The sequence below is a fragment of the Equus caballus genome, chromosome 3 (genome assembly GCF_041296265.1).
Source record: "Equus caballus isolate H_3958 breed thoroughbred chromosome 3, TB-T2T, whole genome shotgun sequence".
NCBI classification, from domain to species: domain Eukaryota; kingdom Metazoa; phylum Chordata; class Mammalia; order Perissodactyla; family Equidae; genus Equus; species Equus caballus.
The window spans coordinates 121,554,712-121,575,758 of NC_091686.1; the positions used below are offsets into that span (position 1 = coordinate 121,554,712).

Genomic DNA, 21,047 nt, shown 5'->3' on the forward strand with positions numbered 1-21,047 from the left:
TGCCAAACGGCCTCTCAAAGGCAAGTGGCTTCATCTGAACTTCTACTCAGGTTAGTACTTACCCACGCAGTAAGGGGACAGACGCTTTCCTGGGAATCAGGGAATCTGTATTAAGTTCCCTCTTAAAGTCAGACACTATGAGAGACATACTTTACAGATGGCATGACTGACATAAGCTCATACCCTCAGGGCACTCAACTCAAGTTGCGAAGACAAGTAGACATACAAGTGACTCAGAAAATGTGGTGAGCGCTTACCAGTGAAGGCAAGAAAGAGGAAGAAACTAGTTTCAATTTGGGCATAGTACTATTTACATGCCAAGAGCTCACCTGGAAAGACCCAGAAAAACAATCACTCAACAATGATCACTTGTAACGGGTCAAGCACGATGCCACAGGTTAAGAAAAGAGGTGTTAAATGATAAAGCCGCTGACCTCGAAAAGCTGCAACGGAGATCAGAATTTTGGCAGAAAACTGGAAATAATAAAAAAGGAAAGAGAGAAAAAGAACAAATGGAAAGTCTACCACTAAAAAAAATTAGCAGATGGGTTTTAAGCAAATTAAAGAGCTGAAGAGAGAATTAGTGAATTGGAAAATATCAGAAGATACATTCAGAATGAAGCATGAAGAGACAAAGGGTTGGAACTCATTGGACAGAGGAAGAGAGGAAGGGAAATAGGGGAAAAGCAAACAGCAACTCCTGAGGCAAGAGGCCCAACACTGTGGTGTGTTCACACGAGTGGTCTGGAATGGCTGAGAGAAGGGTACACACAGAGAAGATGGGGTTGAAAAGAAAGGCCACATCTGCTAATAAAAGCAATAGTAGAAAATAATAGACAATAGTGACTGGGTGTCTACCATGTGTCAGGCACTGTTCAGAAATATTTTATATTATCTCCTTCAATCCTCACAATGTCCCTCTGAGGTAAACGCTACTACTGGCCCTTTTCACAGTGAAGAGACTGAAGCATAAAGAGATGAAGTAACAGGTGCAAGGTCACGTGCTTGGTAACAGGCAGGGCGGGGAGTCAAAGCCAGCTTGACGTTGGAGCAGATATGCACGGGCACGTTATCCATGGGCAATGGAGCCCAATGAGAGAGTCCAGGCAGGAAAGCAATGACCTCATTTCAAAAGTGAACATTTCATAGTTGCCCCCAAAATGCAGACCTCATCTTGTGCGCCTATCTCAGTGACTGGCCCAGAGCCTCATGGGGCTCGCTTTCAATCTGCTATCAAACCCTTCAACCCGCTGTTCAGAATGACAAGGTGAGCTTTCCAGAACACAAATCGAACTGTGTCATGCCCTGGCCTCATACACTAAAAGCCAAGGGATTATACACTTCAGATGGATGAAGTGTACGGGATGTGAATTATATCTCAATAAAGCTGCTACAGGAAAACTCCCTACACCTCATCCAGCCATCTCCTCTGAGCCTTCAAGATCCTAACAATGTGCCCTCCGAGAACTGCCCCCAGCCCCTCCCCACCCACCCTCTCTCTAAACTGCCTTGGATTCTCCTCTCACGTGCTCTCCTAACACTCTGATACTCGCTACAACAGTACTTACCAGGCTTATTATTACCTGCTTTTCCATCTTACCCACTGTGCACAAGAGTTAACACAGCAGGCTTGAGGCTGCGGTCCCTACAAGGGTCTACTTGCAAGGCTGGCCCTTGGCCGGCATCTGGAAATGTGGATTTCAGACATTTTCCCATCATGCCCTAGTTGATAAGGTTGATTTACTGTGTCTAGACTGTGCAAACAGCACGGTTTACGCTAAATACCTGCTGTGATGGACAAGTTTATGTGTCGACTTGACTGGGCCACACAGGGCTCAGATAGCTGGGGCAACATTATTTCTGGATGTGCCCGCGAGGCTGTTTCTGGAAGAGACTAGCATTTGAATCGGTGGGCTCAGTAAAATACACTGCCCTCCTCCATGTAGGCAGGCATCTCCCCCACGTAGGCGGGCATCTCCTCCACGTAGGCGGGCATCTCCCCCATGTAGGCAGGCATCATCCAATCCGTTGAGGGCCCAAATAGAACAAAAAGGAGGAGGAAAGGCAAATTTGCTCTCTCCGCTTGAGCTGAGACATCCACCTTCTGCCCTCGGACGTCTGGGCTCCTGATCCACGGGATGTGGCACTCAGAAAGACACTTACAGTATCACCCTCGGTTCTCAGGCCTTCGGGTTGGCACTGAATGCCAGCACCAGCTCTCCTGGGTCTCCAGCTCGCAGAGGGCAGGCGGTGGGACTTCTCAGTCTCCATAACCACACAAGCCAATTCCCGTAATCAGCCTCCTCTTCTGTCTGTCTATCTATCCTATTGGTTCTGTTTCTCTGGAGAACCCTGACTAATAAACTTGCTTTTCTGGGAGTCTGCAGTGTTGGTACCCGCCAGGCGGAGGGGGCCTCCACGACCAGCCCCAGCGAAATCCTGGAGCACTCAGTCTCTGACGAGCTTCCCTGAACAGAAACATCGCACACCCCTTGCTGCACTGTCCTCGCTGAGGAGAGTGTGCTCTGTGTGGCCCTCGGGGGAGGGAGCGCACGAGGAAGCCTGCACTGGGTTCCTGAAGACTCCGCCCATGTCTTTTTCCCTTACAGTCTGGCTGTGTGCCCTCACTGCCACTGTCCCAAATTCCGGGCATGAGAAAGCACAACTGTATGCTGAGTCCTTCTAGTGATTGTCCGAACGGTGGGTTGCTCACGGGGACCCCCAACACACCCACTCTTCCACTAGCTCCTTAAAGCCTTTATCTTTTTACACCTAGAGACTAACACAGTGCCTGGCACATACATAGTAGGGCCTTCGATGACAACTTGGTGAATAAACAAATTCACAAGTTTATGAACAAATGAGCATTTTAGAAAGATGGTGGAATTAAAGACGGTTTAGAGGCAGAGAGACTGGAGGAGAGAGCACGGTGTGGAGGCGCCGCACCTTTGGCTGACTGCACCCTCAGCAGGATGTCGGCGATGGCCGCCTTCTTCTCTCTGACGGTCGATGTCAGATATTCGTGGTCCAGGAGTTCAAGGAAGAGTCGAAGTTCAACTATTAACTCTTCCATTGCTGAAAACGAAGGAGAGAGGAAGGGTACTATTAGACACATCGCTTGCAAACTGCAAAATATGAACGCTAAGTTTTACTCAAAGCAATTCATTTTTAGCTTGATGACGGAATACAGTATTCCAGCATGAAAAACCAGGTCGAGTAACAGATTCACACATCCCTTCTAGGCCAATGTGCTGCTCCTTCACTTTTGCTCTGAGGCAACAATACCCAGCTGGGAGGAGCTCCAAAGCCAGGCTGCCAACAGAGGGAGTCACGACCCAAAGCCTGGCGTCGCCATTTGGTGTCAACCGCATGATATGAATGTCAACGCTGAGGAGGAGACAGGCGTTTACAACGCCAAACAGTTTTCCAATAACCACCAGGACATGGTTGCAGAAACTCAACTCCCAGCGCTCTGCTTCTGTGGGCCTGGCTCCATCCCCAGGAAGACTGTGAGAACGTACATATGGTCACAACAAAGGATGCTGGATGCTGAGGACTCAGATGTCCATGGATGGATGGATGGATAAAGTGTGGTCTTACATACAGCGATACAGTATCCAGCCTACAAAGGAAGTAAGTTCTGACAGGTGCCACAGTGTGGATGAACCTTGAGGACATTATGCTCAGTGAAAGAAGCCAGACACAACAGGACAAATACTGTGTGACTCACTCATATGAGGCCCTAAAGGAGTCAAAACCATAGAGACAGACTGTAGAGTGGGGGGGCCCGGCGGGGGGAGTCCGGGGTGGGGACTCAGTGTTTAATGTGGACGGAGTTACAGTTCAGGAAGATTAAAGCTTTGGAGATGGATCGTGGTGATGGTTGCACGACAATGTGAATGCACTTAATGCCATTGAACTGTATATTCAAAAAGGGTTGAAATGGTAAAATCTATGCTATACATATTTTACCAGAGTTAAAAAGAAATCAACCTGGTCCCAAAATTGCAGGGCTGCTAAAAGCTATAAGCAAAATGTTAAACACGTTTATGGGTCTATGTTAAACTTCCAGCACCTCCATTTTCCATCTTCATTCGTATATTCTCTTATCAAAAATACCCCTCTTGCATGAGAGAGAAAGATAATCTGTGTATGACTCCACTCATATGAGGAATTTAAAACTATGGACCAAGAACAGTTCAGTGGATACCAGGGGAAGGTGGGGTGGGGGGGGGGGCACAAAGGGTGAAGTGGTGCACCTACAACATGACTGACAAACATTAATGTACAATTGAAATTTCACAAGATTGTAACCTATCAATAACTCAATAAAAAAAAAAGAAAAAAAAAATACCCCTCTTACATGAGGTCCTTCATCCCAGTGTGTCTAGTCTGGAAGCTCCACTGAGACCTGTCCACCACGGGGGACCCTGCTGCTATTTGAAATCCCAGTGGCACAGCCTTCAGCATCACAGCAACACACAGTCACCACAGGGGGACACCTGACCAGAGGAGCGGTGTGGTTCCCTGACGGGGAAACGGACGCAGGCCGGGCCAGTGAGAGTGCCGGATCTTAACGACAAGACCACCAGGGCTCCCTCTAGGGCATCACAATATCTGGAGAGGACTAAAGCTGCATCTGCCCTAACTCGTTTTAAACCTCGGCTTCCTGGACAGAGCTCCTGGCGAGGACATTACGCAGACCCCTCCAGGCCTGGGAGTTTGCCGTGTCAGGCGGGTTCCTGCCCAGCCCATCCTCCTCAGAGAGCAGCACCCTCAACCACACGGTGGACTCTTGGCAGCCACAGCGACACTACAGGGCCCTGCACTCCCCGCCCCCCCAACCCTGCTCCCAGGTTATAGTTAACGGACCACCCTACCCCAGGCTGGCCAATCAGGTTCTCTTTCCTCCAGAGTTTGCCTGGGGACTAGGAACTCTCTTAGTTGGCATCTCTTGATCTGAAGACACACAAAGTCAGGAGCTGTGGAGCAGCCGCGTTTAAGCGTGGGCGTGCCAGAGGAGGAAAGCCGTTAACAGAGGAAGAGAAAATGAAGTCAGCACACTCAGGAGCACAAGCAGATACACTGAGAGGCCAGGGAGCACGTGAGGGAGAGGAAGAGCCAGACAGCCAGCCACCGGCTGGACTCCTGAGAAGCCCCTGGACATGTTTTAATTACCTGTGGAACTGGGCTCCACTTGATTCCATGAGGTGTCTGCATCCCTCTGATAAATTTCCATTGCACTGTTTTTCATTTAGCTACTCTGTGTGGTTTTCTTTTCAGGTGAAATTACAACCAAAAGATTCTCAAAGCAAAGGTTGGCGGCCGGCCCCATGGTATAGTGGTTAAAATTTGGCATGCTCTGCTTCAGCGGCCTGGGTTCATGCGTTCAGATCTCAGGTGTGGACCTACACCACTCATCAGCCGTGCTCTGGAGGCATCCCACATATAAAGAGGAGGAAGACTGGCACAGATGTTAGCTCAGGGCTAGTCTTCCTCAAGCAAAACAAGAGGAAGATTGGCAAAGGATGTTAGCTCAAGACTAATCTTCCTCAGCAAAAATTAAAAAAAAAAAAAAATCATAACTCTTTGCACCTCAGAATGCAAAACATTCCCAAATCAGACAGTTGTGATTGTTAGAAAAGTTCCTCCTTTTCAGGATTTTCACAGACTAAACAAACCATATTTTACCCTTATATATTTACCCTTTAAACAGTTAAAACAAACTCACATCCCCTTTCCCCTAGCCTTCTCTAACTAAACACCCCAACTGGCTCCTCCTCACGAAAGTCCTCCTTAATTACCAACATTCGCTCATCTTTTAGCAGCTATACCGATAACTGGATACTTAGTGATCTTAAGGTCTGTTTTTCTCTCTCAAAAGAGCTGGCCAGCTGGTTAAGAGCAGGTTGTACGCTTTGCTTATCTCTGACCACCTTACAACAAACAGCCTGGCGCACAGTCCACCGAGAAAGCACGCGAGCATTTTTGGGGAGTGAAGGAATGACGACTTATAAAGTAAGAGATTTAACATTTTCTGAGAAGCTATTACGTGAAAGGCATAGCGCTAGGCATCTACACACGACGTTTCATTTAATTCTCACAATAATGCTGCAAAGAGACCATCGTCCCCATAAACAGGGGGAAGAAAAAGCCGCTTACACAGCAACCCCCAGGATGGGGCGCTGTTGCAGCCCCTTCTATGTGTATGAATTTGCTTGTGTTCCCAACAACCCCGTGCGGTCTGTTGGTAATGACACTACATTCTACCACTCCACAGGTGAGGAAACTGAGGCACAGAGAGGCAGCCTAAGGTCACTAAGCAAATAAGTGGCTGAGCCTCTGCAGTTAGTAACTTGCTCACACGCCCAGAGCTAGACCATCACAGTAACAATCTGGACGCAGTCTGACTCCAAAGGCGCTGTTTGGCCATTTCATGATAACCGTCCACGGACGGTTTCTGAGATAACCCTGGCCTGGGGAGTTGCTAAGGCCATATCTTTAAGGGCGATAGCATCAAATAACAACACTCATCCTAGAAAAAGTGAGGAAGATGAAGACAGTTTCACCAGAGTCTACACCGTGTCCTACAAAGTACCATAATTACGTAGGGCGCCGGCCAGCTCCCTGCTGGACAGCCAGACCCTGCCGTGCAGGTCCAGTGTCTCGGCCATCGCTGGGCTCCCTTCGGTGCCCAGGAGTTTCCAACATGAAGCACACACTCAGCAGAGGCCTGTTGAAGGAACAGGCACGAACTCCCATAGCTACTGGACGTGACGTTACCCAAGGCCCACCCGGACACCAAAGCAAGGAAGGAAGAAGTTCCCGCAGCCGGTTTTCAGTGTAAAGCTCTCACTAAGAGCGTGCCTTTTCCGTTAAGATCAACAGGTGGGAGCCAACAAGAGCTCCAGAGATTTCCATAAAAAGGAAGCTCTGAGGAAACCTGGGCACCTAAGCAGGGAGTGGCCTCTACAGCTTAAGTCTGCAGGATGTCGAGAAAGCATGAAGAGCCCATCACTTCCCTTGTGCCCCCCAGAACTGTCACTTTCTTACCAGCTGTCAGCCAGCTCTCTGCGGGACAGGCAGAGCAACCGGAGCCCAGGGCTTCAGCTGAGATTGGCACAGACGTATCGAGTGGCCTTCTCCATCCGATACCCGACTCACTGACGGGTACTGAGCGTCTCCACCACCTGACACACGCCCTCCCCCCACCAGCAGGGGCCACTCCTGCAGGGTCAGGGTGGACTCCCCCGTGCTCCTGACCTCCCCCAGCGCCACCCGTCCAGGTCTCCCTTCATGATACAGGCTTTCCCACTTTCCCTACAAGTACCACAGCCTCCATCACTCCTTACAGGGGCTTAAGAGAGAATTACAGCCACATCTAGTGCTCACCACGTGCCAGGCAACCTGCAAGGTGCTTCAGACACATGATGACTGACTTTCACAATAACTCTCAAGACAGGCATTATTATTACCATTTTACAGATGGAGAAGTTGAGCCTGAGAAAGGTTATATTCTTCCCTAAAGTCATATAATTTAAAAAAAAGAGTCAGAATGCAAATCAGAACCAGGTCTGGTTGGTTTTAATGTCTCTAGTTTTTTTTTTTTTTTTTTTTACAGGGGAAGATTTGCCCTGAGCTAACATCTGTTACCAATCTTCCTCTATTTTGTATGTGGGTCACCGCCACAGCATGGCCACTGCCAAGTGGTGTAGGCCCACGTCCAGGAACCAAACCTGGGCTGCTGAAGCGGAGCACACTGAACTTAACCACTAGGCCACGGCCTCTGTCTCTACTCTTTATACCATCTCTTTGACTGTAAAGTGCACTCATAGTGGACGTTAATGCCTCTTAGGTTACATTCCCCACAGTTTACATTGAAATAACTTGTTTCCCGTGACATGGAACCGGCTACCCACACAATTACATCCTCAAGGTCGTGGCTCAAATTGTGCTTTGCATTACTATTTTATTAATATTTCCTATATTAAAAAGCAGAATCTTACAACTGGAACCAGAGTTGTAGATAATTCATCCAACTCTCTCGATTTACTGATGGAAAAATGGAGGCTCAGAGAGTGGGAGAGACTTGCCCCAGGGCGCAGACCAGCACAGCTCTCGACGTGGCCCCAAACGCAGGCCAAGGGCTCTGCATCCAGAATGACAACTAGCTATGCTCTAATATACAAAACACTCTTAACATATTTTACCTCATTTGATCCTTACAATCACATTATATTTGACATATCTCTGATGGCAGAAATAGGACTAAGAAAACTGAAGGGGAGCCAGCCCTGGGGTCCTCGTGGTTCAAGTTTGGCACGCTCTGCTTCAGCAGCCCAGGTTTGGTTCCCAGGCACAGAACCACACCACCCGTCTGTCAGTAGCCATGCTGTGAAAGCGGCTCACACAAAAGAACTAGAACAACCCACAACTAGAATATACAACTATGTACTGGGGCTTTGGGGAAGAAAAAAAAAAAAAGAGGAAGATTGGCAACAGATGTTAGCTCAGGGCAAATGTTTCCCAGCAACACAGAAAGATGAAGGGACTCGTCCACGTCAGCAAGCTGAGTGGGGACACATCCCCACGAGAACCAAGGCCCCTCCTCCCTCGCTCGACACCCTGACCCTCGCATCTGTTATCCGGCTCTGAGCAGAACGGCAAAGTCGCTGAACACAGATGGAGATCAGGAGACGGGGGTAAATAACCAACTGCCAGAAAACTACCTTTCCCCCAAATGCCCAACCACACAAAAGACCTGGCCACAGAATGTATTATTCCCAAGGCAACAGCGAAATCCTCCGGAGGCATTTCTGGATAAATTCTGTGCATCTGAAAAGCAAAATTCCCTTCTCCCTGGCAAAAGGCTCCTTTGCACTAATAATTGACTGCTGTCTCTCACTCGGTTAGTGTCTTCCTTGGTCCTAAACAAACATGGAAGGAATGAACAAAGAGTAGACAGCACGTGAGACAAAGAACTCACAGCGAGTGTGCTTCCCCCATAATCAAGCCTCTACTCCTGAAACTAAGGCTCTGGCTCGGGTTTGACAGTGAGTTATTTTATTTCGACAAAATTACAGAAGTGGGTTATGGTTTGTGGATCCCAAAAACCACTTTAAAGGAATTTTATTCACCTTAATGCCTAAATCATAGAATTTGAAAGCCAGAAGGGACCCTGGACTCAGTGTCTTCATTTCACAAGTGAGGAAACTGAGGCCCAGAGAAGGGAAGTGACCAGCTGAGGTTACACAGCGTTTGGTAAACAAGCCAGAATGAGGAGCCAGGCAATCTGACCACCAGGTCAAAGTGCCTTGTTCTGCACGGAGCTGTCATCCGCACACACTTCCACGGGAGCGAGGACAGAATTCCTAGGATCCACCCACAGTTTCTCAGGAAACTAAACCACTCTTTGTGAACAAATGCTACAAACAACCAGGAAGAATGCCGACTGTTACTGGCTCTAAGAAAATCCAGTTAACTACCCCAGAACGTCCCGCTTCCTTTTCAGAAAAGGCAAGGAACACTGCACTTCTTTATGTCACTCGATTTGTCCTGGGCAACAGACTGCACACGTGTTGCCACATCCACGTCCTCCTCAGTCTTCAAGCTTCAGCAATGTCTGCGACACACCTAGACCGGTCCGCACGCTCAGTCACGGTCAAGTGTCCCGTGCAGCCAAGCCGGGTGCTGGGGGTGTTTTTACTTATTTTATATTTTTCCCAAGATCCTTCCCGTACAGCTCTTCCCTTCAAAATTCCAACCTAGCGCAGAAACTAGACCCGGGAAACAACTTCCACTGTGTAGTCTCAGATGAAGAACTGCCTGCTTCTTATTCCCCCAAGCCCCTCGCTCCCCTCCCCTTCCAGACCACCCAGCCAGAGGGGCACCTGACCCACCAGCTCCACCTGCCTTCTGCCTGTGGGAACCTCTGGCAGCTCCCGTCCGCCTCGGCCAGGGTCACCTCCCACTGCCAGGCTCCCCACCCAGGACCACCTCCCTGCCTCTGCCCCACCCTAAATGCTGCCCGTGCTCCCGAGTGGAGACCACACCCCACCCCCCTGGGGGAGACGTCCTGCTCATTCTACCCATGCGGATCCCTCTGCCCAGAAGCTCTTCTGTCTGTGCCTCTCATCATCCACTGCTGCTTAGAAACAGCCCAGCCTCGGCTGTCACACAAATCACATTCAACCCCAGTTCTGAGTCTTCCTACTTGTGTGACCTTGAGGAAGTGAGTAATTCCCACAAATTATCTCATCCTTGAAATGAGATGAGGGTTATGTCTCTCAGTCTGGTAGTGAGGATGGAATGAGCTGACAGACACACAGAGCCGAGCATTCACAAACGGCAGCGAGGATCATTATTACAGCTTATGCTCGTCTTACTAAAACCTCACTTTAAGACCTGGGATCCATGAGCACAGTGAGTGGACACCACCCACACTCTTCGTCACTTCTAAAACCGTAAAGTCCTTAAAGGAAAGTCAGGAAACATTGTTCCGTCCAGCTCTATGCGAATGTATTTGAAACTGGGCGAAACATAATTTCACAGAAAAAAAATACAATTTAACAAATTGTTTCAGAACGCTTACACAGACTAATTTCCATAGAAGAAGCAAAGAAAGCTATCAAAGAATTATCCTCACACAAAAGGCGCTGGATCCAGATGACTTTACAGAGGATTTCTCCAAACTTTGAATACCAACGCCCTTGCATAAACTGTTCCAGAGGAGAGAAACAGAAAAATGTTCAAATTCTTTATCTTCTAGAAGTAGGTATAAAAATGATGCCTAAACCCAATAGAGATACACACACAAAAAAAACGTAGACCAGTCTTACAAATAGCAATCTTACAAACGTTAATGCAAAAATGCTAAATCAAATACCGGCAAACAGAAACCAACACAATACATTAATAACACACGACGACCCAATGGGATTCATTCCAAGAACGCAAGGATGACTCAACCTTAGAAAATCTAATATAATTCATCATATTAATAGATCTAACGAGAAGATACGATTCTCTCCACAGATCAAGAAAAACCCTTCAACGAAATTCAATACCCATTCCTGATTTTTTTTTTAAAGTCAATAAAATGGGAATTGATACATCCTTCCCCAGCTTGCTAAATACATCACTAACTGCCTTAGGCTGAATGTTTGTGTCCCCCAAAGCCCATATGCTGAACCCTAACACCCAACATGATAGGAGGAGGGGCCTTTGGGCGTGACTAGGTCCTGAGGACGGAGCCCTGGTGAGTGGGAGTAGAGCCCGTGACAAAGACGCCTGGAGAGCACCAGGCCCCTCCTCCAGGTGAGGACACAGTAGTCCTCCCTACCCTTGGTTTCAATTTTTGAGGTTTCAGTTATGCGTGGCCAACTGCAGTCCGAAAATATTAATTGGAAAATTCCAGAAATAAACAATTCATGTTTTTACATCGCGCATTGTCCTGAGTAGCAGGATGAGATCTCACGCAGTCCCCTCCATCTCGCCCAGCACGTGCATCGCTCCTTCGTCCGGCAGATCCGCGCTGTGCACGCTACCCGCCTGCTAGTCACCGGGTAGCCGCCAGGTGATCAGATAACTGTCGTGGTGTCACCGTGCTCAAGTCACCCTCGTTTCACGGAACGATGCCTCAAAGCGCAAGAGCAGTGACGCTGGCAATTCGGCTATGACAAAGAGAAGCCGTAAAACACTTTCTTTAAGTGAAAAAGGGAAAGTAAGGAAAGAAAGGAAAGGTGAAAGAAGGAAAGAAAAATCATATGCTGAGGCTGCTAAGATTTACAGCAAGTTTATGACAGCACATTGTCACAACGGTTCTATTTTATTAGCAGTTACTGTCGTCTCTTACTGTGCCGAATCTATAAGTTAAACTTCATCATAGGCACGTTCGTATAGGAAAAAACATAGTACATTCAGGGCTCAGTACTCCCCGTGGTTTCAGGCATCCCTGGGGCCTTGGAGCATATCCCCTGTGGATAAGGGGGGACCTCTGCACAGTGAAAAGTCAACAGTCTGCAACCCAGGGGAGGGCCCTGGTCACCAGAACCCCGCACACTGGCACCCTCATCTTGGACTTCCAGCGTCCAAAACTGCGATAAATAAATTTCTGTTATTTACAAGCCACCCAGTCTGTGGTATTCTGCTACAGCAGCCAGACAGACAAAGACACTGACATAAAACAAAACCGGTGTCTCAATTCACGAGGACACACTCCAGGCATTCCCAGGAAGGCCGGAAACAAGTCAAGGAGGCCTGTGTTCTCCACTACACTGGAAGTATGAGCCAACACAATCAGAAAAGAGAAAACAATTAGAAACGGAAGAAAACAATAAAATCACCTCTATTTGCACTGATGCGAAAATATACCCAGAAAACCCAAGAGAACCAATGATAAAACTACTAAGAAGAATAAAAATTTGAATAAAGTAGAAAATACATTAAAACTATTGCTTTTTGTGTATTAATTTTATACCAAACAGGAAACAGCTAGAAGATATAACAGAAGATTCCATTTCAAAAAGCAAGAAAAAGTAAAATACTTAAAATAATTTAGCAAGAAATATGCAAAACTTATGTAAGGAAAACATAAGACACTCCTGGAAGACCAAGCAGCGAATCCAACAAACGGAGAAGTGTCCCTTGCCTTTGGAAGGACAGCTTAATGCCAAGAAGACGTCAATTCTCTCCAAGTTAACAAATTTAACACAAGCCCAATAAACAGACCCACGAGCACGCAGGATGTCTAAAAACAGCAAAGCAGGACTAGCCCTGTCATCTATTAAAACACAATATAAAGGCCCCGTCATTAAAAAAGTGCAATACTGGCACACAAATTCCCAGTTGGATCAATAAAACAGAGTAGAAAGTCCAGAAACAGACCCACACACATATAGATATACAGGCATACTTCGTTTTATTGTACTTCTCAGATACGGCACTTTCTTCCAGATCCTCCACCAGCAAAAGAAGATGGCTCGCTGAAGGCTCAGATGGTTAGCATTTTTTAGTAATAAAGTTTTTTTGTGTGTTTTCTTTTGTTTTTTTTTTTTTTTTTTTTGGTGAGGAAGATTGGCCCTGAGCTAACATCTGTGCCAATCCTCCTCTGTTTTATATGTGGGATGCTGCCACAGGATGGCTGATGAATGGTGTGTAGGTCCATGCCTGGGATCTGAACCCGCAAACCCCGGGCCACCAAAGCGGAGCATACAAACTTAACCACTACACCACCAGACCGGCCCCTAAAGTAATTTTTAATTTAGGTATGTACATTGTTTTTAAGACGCAATGCTACTACACACTTAACAGACTACAGTATAGTGTAAATATAACTTTTATATGCACCAGGAAACCCAAAAATTCATGTGATTCACTTTATTGCAATATTCACTTTACTGCAGTGGTCTGGACCCGAACCCACAGTGTCTCTGAGGGGCGCCTGACTAGCATAAGACAAAGACGTCGCAAACCAACGGTATCGCAAACCAGTGGGGAAAAGAGGGACCTCTCAATAACTGGAGTCAGCACAACTGGCAACCATTTGGGAGGAAAAAAAAAGATAAAATTGAATACTTATCTTACATCATACACCAGAAAAAAGTCCAAAGATACTTGAGAATCAAAATATAAAAAGTCAAACCATTCAAGTCCTTGAAGAAATACGGGGTGAATTCTTTTATAACTTTGGTGTAGAAAACATTTTCTAATGACGACTCAAAATCAGACGTGAAAAGAAAAGACTGACCAAGGAGACTCCGTGGAAACAGAAGCACGAGGCCCCGGGGAGGAAGGCCTGAATCGTGGACTTGGGGCCCTCCGGCCTCGCACAGAACTCACACGCGCAGCGCCTTCCGCAGCCCCGGGCACCCCCGTGCTGCTCGGCCCGAGGCTGGGGCGCTGGGGGCGGGGTCACGAAAGCCCGTCTCCGCCCGCTCACTGAGGACACTGTGCTCCATCTGGGGCTCCAGCTAAGAAACTGTGTCTGAGCCACGCTGGCCCCCAGACCAACCTGCTCCTCAGAAAGCTGCCCTTGTCCCCTACGCGCTTCTTTTCAGTGACTTTTCCTGACCTCGCCCCTCTTTCTCCCGCGTGTTCACACTGCAGCTCTCCTGACGACCCAGCTCCCCGCATGCACCCGCGGACCCTGGCACGCCGCTGCTCTCTGCAGGTGTGCCTCAGCCCTCGTGTCCTCGCACCCCTGCCATGTCCCTGACACACACGCCACACCGCTCTCACCTGGCTCCCTCCTACCCATGGCCCCTCGAGACAGCTCAGTGATGGCCACCCCCACCCCCTCAGCAGCCCAGTCCTCACGCTGTGCCGCAATGATGGGCTGGCTGGTCTGTCTCCTCCACCCGTCAGGAGGCAGCCTGCAGTCACCACCCCCATTTCACCAGTCCCTGGAGCTAGCAGGCCTGGCACCACGCCTGACGTGGGAGCTGAACACAAGATACTCAATCGTGTTTGGTGAATTCACTCACTTGTTTGTTGCTAGAGCTCCATAACAGACAAAATTCCTGACATTGGTTTTGAAGGGAAAGTTGCAGAAAAAATCCCATGGCTCGTCCTCTCATAGTAACTATGTCTCCTGTGACATCCTGACAACACACACCAAAAGTGGCAAAGGGACGAGTCTGACGAGCTCACTTTCTCAAACAGGCGATGACCCTCCAGCCAGGGCCCCTGGCCGCTAAGCCAGCAGGGCCACCATCCGAGCATATTGAGGAGCCCGCCGGGGAGAGGGCGCTTGTGTGGCACTGAAGCAACGCGGCCGTGACTCAAGCAAGGCACTTGCATAGTTTCCCTTATAGGGTCACAGTCAAGACTCTTACAAACATTTCCACGGGCCTCTGCAGATAACCTAAATGGGCTGCCTAAAGGTTGATCGAGAAGTCTCAGAAAAAGCAGCACAGTGTTGGACGCTGCCTGGCAGGGAAGTTTCTCTCGGCTGGACTGCATCTAAACTTCCTTAATCTCCAGATGACCGTTACCTGAATGACCGATGACTTGGAGCACAGCCACCAAACTTCTCTGACTCCCAGCGCCCTCGCCTGTAACGTGGGCTTAAGAACAGAGAGCCGCCCGGCAGGACCAGGGTGGAGGGCCCAGAGAGGGGCCGCCAGGAACAGCCTCTGCCTGCAGGGCTGCTCAGTGCCTCTGCAATCTGAATCTGGAAAGAGAAAGCAAAGAGGGTCTCCACTTGTCACTCTAGGTGTCTGAACAGGACCTGTGATGGCCACAGCTCAATTTCATCACCGACTCTGAAAGCTGAGTCTTTAAAAGATTGATCAGTATCCCCAGGGAAAGTCTGGGCTTCCAAGAGGATATGTGCATATATGTATGTTCGGAGTCCTGAGAACCTCCCCATCCAGGTTACACAGAGCTAGCAAGGAGCCCCCAAAGGACTGGTGTAAAAATCCACTGAACACGTTCTTTCAGGAAATCGCCATGATTCTTAAAGGTCAGATTAATACATGGATGAGTGATGTAAGCCCCAACAGAAAATCTCCTCCCGTTGTTTTGTAGAAAGCACAAGACGAACCCTAGATCTGGACATGTCTTGTACCAATCATAACAATATATGTGACCTGACACCACCACAGGAGCCAGACTCCCCGACTCCTGAAGCCTGGCTCCTAGGCTGGCAGGAGAAGACTATGGATAAAAACCAAGCAGGGTGCTAACAAAAGTGTTAAACAGAATATTGAGAGCATAGTATTTCCATTCCGTTTACATCAGTTCAATTTAATTCAGTAACAAGTTGTCATACACCGACCATGTTCAGGACTGGTACTCAACGTTTAAAGGCAAGTTAAGGACATCCAAGAGTTCACAATCTGGAGCCGCAGATAAACATTTGGGGTTTTCAGAAAAAGCGGCATTGATGGATCTCCTTTTTTGTTTTTTTGTGGATCTCCATTTCTGAACAGACCATTGCAGCAGCAGCATTAAGGATGCACCAGTGCAGCGAGAGGCTGGAGCGGGAACAGGCGCACCCAGTGAAGAGAACAGGAGGAAGGACAGCACAGGAGCGTGGAAAAGCAAAATGCAAACGCACGCTCTATTTATTGTAAGATATTTTTAAATTTTACTAAAAAAAAACCCAATGCACCAATATCTGGGTACTTAAGTGTGGGGTATACAATGATGAGTAAAACAAACATGATCTCTTACATTCAAGTTAGAGAGACAAACAGTATGCAAGTAAATTAAAACAGCCAGCAATTACGATGGATGCTATGAAAAAAGCATCTAGCCAAAAATTTCATGTCAAATTTTCTAGCTCAAATCCCTACTTCATCTCTGAGGTCTCTGCCCTTAAGAATGACTCTATAGTCACAACAGCCAAAAGGTGGAAGCAACCCAAGAGTCCACTCGCAGACGAATGGATAAGTGAAATGTGGTGCATCCCCACAACGGAATATTACTGAGCCTTAAAAAGGAAGGAAATCCTGTCACAGGCTACAGTGTGGAGGAACCTTGAAGACACTGTGCTAAGTGAAATAAGCCAGTCACAAAAGGACAAATCCTGTATGATTCTCTTACATGAGGTCCCCAGAGCAGTCACATTCACGGAGACACACAGTAGAACGGTGGGGCCAGGGGCGGGGGTTGGGGGGTAGGGAGTTGTTCAACGGGAAAGAGCTTCAGTTTGGGAAACCCAAAGAGTTATGGGGATGGATGGGGTTGATGTACAACAAGGTGAATGTGCTCGATGCCACTGAACTATGTACTTAAAAGTGGTTAAAACGGTAATTTTTGTTATAAATATTTTCCCACAATTTTTTAAAATACAAAATAAATGCAAAAAAAAAAGACAGGCTCCATTTCCCTGGCTCATAAACACGAGGGCTCCCGAGCAGCCACTGAATAAAGTTCTAACCTTGCCCAGCAGTAAATGCCGTGTCGATCTGGGCCCAAAGCCTTTATAAACCCATCACCTTCCACATGCCACCTCTGATGTTTCAGTGTGGCCTGAGCCAGCGGCCACTCATTCTTTTCAGAACATTCCTCGTGTTCCTGCCTGACCTGAGCTCACGCTCTCGGAAATACCTTTGGCTTGGCACTCATCTTCTCTACCATCAAGCTTTCTCCAGGAATGATAATCACACGCCACCTCCTCTGCACAGCCTTCCCAAACCAACTCATTAAAGATTGAATGTCCCTTGTCTACTCTTCGGTCCCTTATCTGTCTTCTTACTTACCAATTTCTCTATAAAACTGTAAGCTCCTTACTAGCAAGGAACTATTGAAAAGTGAAAGAAAAAGAAAAACCAGTACTGGGGCCGGCCCCCGCGGCTGACTGGTTAAGTTGGTGCACTCCGCTTCGGCAGCCCAGGCTTTCACTGGTTCGGATCCTGGGCGCGGACATGGCACCCCTTGTCAAGCCATGCTGAGGCGGTGTCCCACATGCTACAGCTAGAAGGACCCACAACTAGAATATACAACTCTGTACTGGGGGGCTTTGGGAGAAAAAGGAAAAATAAAAATCTTAAAAAAAAAAAAGAAAAATCAGTACCATTTATAACAGCATTAAAATATATGAAATACTTAAGGATAACTTTAACAAAGTATGTAAAAGGCCTATGAACTAACAACTATGAAGCGTTGCTGGGAAAATTTAACAAAGATTTAAATAAAAGGAGAGATACCATAGTCACGGATTGGAAGATTCCTCATTGCTAAGACAGCAATCTCCCCCCAAAAGGACCTACACACACAACACAATCCCAATCAAGATACCAGCAGCTTCTTTTTTCAAAAACAAATTGACAAGCTGATTCTAAAATATATGAAAATGAAATGAACTTGAATAGCCAAACACTGGGGAGAAGAATGAACAACACCATAGGACTTAAACGGCCTATTTCAAAGCTTACCACAAAGCCACAATGACCACTCCAGGGTGGTGCTGGCGTGGGGGGAGATCAGTGAAACAGAACGACGTCCAGAAATGAACCCACTCATAAACGGCTAACTGATTCTTTGACAAAGATGTGGAGGCAATTCAGCGGGGAAAGAAGAGTCTTTGGAACAAATGGTGCTGAACGAGGGGGTATGGATATGGGAAAAACTGAATCACCCCTTGCATCACACCATACACAAAAATTAACTCAAACGGGTCAAACAGATCGAAATCTAAGGAGTAAAACTATAAAAATGTCTAGAAGAAAACATAGGAGAAATTGTTTATGACTTTGAAGTAGGCCAAGATTTCTTAAACAGCAGACACTGTATATTTTATCTGGTAACGCCAGATAAATGGAACTTTAAGAAAATCTAGGTAAACGGAATTTTAAGAAAAGACTTTGCCACACGACAGCAATAAACAGGGAATAAGAGATCGCAGTGGTAGGCTAAGAGCTAACTGGGTTTTTATAAGGAAGAAAGCAGGGCTCCCAGCTGCAGGCACAGAGCACCAGTGGCCTGTGTTCTCCCCATTACCATGAAGCTGCACTGCACCTTTATTCATGAATGGGCTTTTCTTCTAATCAAAGGAAGGAATAAAAACAAACAAAAGGGAAAGGAAAGGAAGACTGCACTTAGAAACTCGGTCTCTGAAACAACAACAGGCTTCGTTCTCCTGCTATTGGTGAGGCAGAGAAGTCGAGAGGGGTAACGGCCCACATGGCTGGAGAGGGCAGCAGCAAACTTCAACAAACCATTCAGTCTTCTTCCAGAGGTGAAAAGATCGTGCTGAAGGGCAAAGCCCCCCCAGCGGCCAGGTCAAGGGGAGATCTCTGCCTACGTGAAAAGCACCGCATCTCTAGCTCACAGCCCCTCTCCACAAGCACAGAGAGAGGCCATGAGCACCCCCTGGGTCTCCTACAGACCTGGCAAGAGGGAGGGAGGACCAGGCAGGCTGCAGAGAGCAGGAGGAGCTTCCCTGGACACCCAGGCCTGTCTCCGCATTCGGCCCTGGCAGTGACTTTTCCACAGACGCAGTGAGGAGCTGAAGTGCACACCCTCTCTGTGAACACAGCTATCATTCTACCGACTCAACTCTGTTCAGGACAAAGGCTTCTAACGTCAAGGAAACCTTAGGCAGTACCGTATCTGACGATCTGGTGATAGAAACGTAGATGCTGAAGCACGAGGAGGAGCGTGGACTGTCAGGCCACGAGTCCCGTTAGTGGCACAGAAAGGATTCACACCAAGTCCAGTTGTCCAGCAGGTGCTCTTTCTTTGACGCCAGCTGCCTCGAAAGCCCTCAGGGATGGTGCTAATTCAAGGAGTGGGGCACAAGGGGGCCCTGGCACCATCTCAAATGGAGAAGCATCACTTAAAAACACCTTGAGGCCTCTCCACACAGAATGAAAGATTACCCTGCCAGGCAACGCTGCGGCCACCAGCTGCCCAGCCAGAACACCCGAGGCCCTGCAGATGTCCAGAGTGACTACAGGGACAGCAGGCTTTGTGGAGGAGGAAGCACTAAGAGATTCCAGAATGAGAAAGCTGTCCACAGACCCCTGCACTCCCCAGGGAGATCTGGGGGGGAGAAGGGAGGAGGGAGGAAGAGGCAGGCCCCGGATCATTAGGATGCGCTGCCAGCTGTAAGAGGCCACATTTCCCGTCACTGAGACAACAGATATTTCCTCTTAACACCATCATTTCAGCCTTCCAACTAGAGTATATTCATCTCTCCGGCCACGATTTTATTTGAATTAAAAAGCCTCACCTAATGAAGTCGTCTGAAATTATACCTGTGGATCTGGAGGAGAAAGTGAAGGAAGAGGCTCCAGGAGGCAGCGGACAACAGCCTCCGAGAGTTTGGACTTTCCCCACGAACAAATCTCAGCCGTCTCTAACTCCCCAAACTATTTCACAACAACAAACTCCGAAACGGCATCTCCTCAGCATTCTGGCTCTTCTTTTCTACAATTCTGAAGCTCGACAATGGCAATGCATGTTAGACTGCTCCCCCGACCCTGCCAGTCATTGAAACTGCAGCCCGGCAGTCCAAAGTGGGATGGGGAAGGGGTCACCTGCGAGAATGGGGAATAAAAATATCCTCCTTGAGAGGGCGGGGGCAGAGGAGAGGATCAAAGCACACGGCCTGAAAATGATGGAACAGAACACTCGTAGAAACATCCCCCATCAGATAAGAGACGCCAAGGCACAAAGAGACCAAGGGCTTTGCCGGGTCACACTGCAAGAGGCAGGAGCCCCAGTCTGGTATCTTTAACTAGTCTAGAACTTCTTACACGACCCCACGTTAGTGGACTGGAACACACCCTTTCTGTCAGGAAAATAACCTTCCATGATGAGTCTTCTGAGACGTGCGAAAAGACACAAAACTGCCTTCCCAGCTCTCAAGTTGCATTGTTATCCTTTCAATATTAAAAAGCTGAAGATAAAAGGATTTTTTAAATGCTTCCTCTCTGTCCTCCAGACCGGAACACCCTAAACCAGCACTTCTCAAGCTTTCACGGGAGCACAACCCACCTGGTGGTCTCGTTAAAACGCAGGCGCTGAGTCAACGGGTCTGGGGCGGGCCTGGGGGTCTGCACTTCTAACACATCCCTGAGGATGCCACGCTGCTGCCCCATGGTCACACTTTGAGAAGCTGGGCCCTACGCCACTCTGAGTCTGACATACTGAGGAAAGGATAGTTCAAATGGAGAAGTGGACTAGCCACAGAGCTCCTTAAAGAAATAGTAAAAATGCTTCTGCCATCGCTCACCCCCCCACACAACCTCAGAGGGCACCAGGGGCCTTCAACAGCAGCTGCATTCAAACCACCAGCAAAGCGCTCAGCAGAGGAGACAGCCAAGTAAGTCACAACACTCTGAAAGACACGCTCGGCACCTGGCTGGTGGTCCCAAAAGGTCAGGTTCAACCGGATCTAAGACGACTTGGTACCAGGGTTCAACCCGTGCGTGAGCTTCTCCGCACCTTCATCCCTCTAAGTGGGGGGCAAAACACAGCCCATGAGCCCCATCTGTCCCGAAGCCTATTTTTGTAAATGTGGTTTTTCTGGGACACAGCCATGTCCATTCATTTATTTATTGTCTGCAGCTGCTTTCACACCACGAGAGCACAAT

General features: G+C 48.0%; 1 protein-coding gene across 9 annotated transcripts in view; it reads right to left on the reverse strand.

Annotated features, from left to right (window-relative positions):
- The window catches only part of AFAP1 (actin filament associated protein 1), a 162,220-nt gene that overhangs the window by 99,844 nt on the left and 41,329 nt on the right, over window positions 1-21,047 (reverse strand). For 4 of the 9 annotated variants that reach the window (XR_002807190.2, XR_002807191.2, XM_023638407.2 and 1 more), the window contains exon 2: window positions 2,947-3,075. Coding sequence is in view for 4 of the 9 variants with exons in the window: in XM_023638407.2 (XP_023494175.1) it covers window positions 2,947-3,073 (127 nt within the window). In the remaining 5 variants the exon portion in view is untranslated. Of the gene's footprint in view, window positions 1-2,946; window positions 3,076-5,178; window positions 5,200-14,238; window positions 14,378-14,483; window positions 14,762-21,047 lie in introns of those variants that run through there. The other 5 variants (XR_011437256.1, XR_011437257.1, XR_011437255.1 and 2 more) reach the window with 5 other exon arrangements.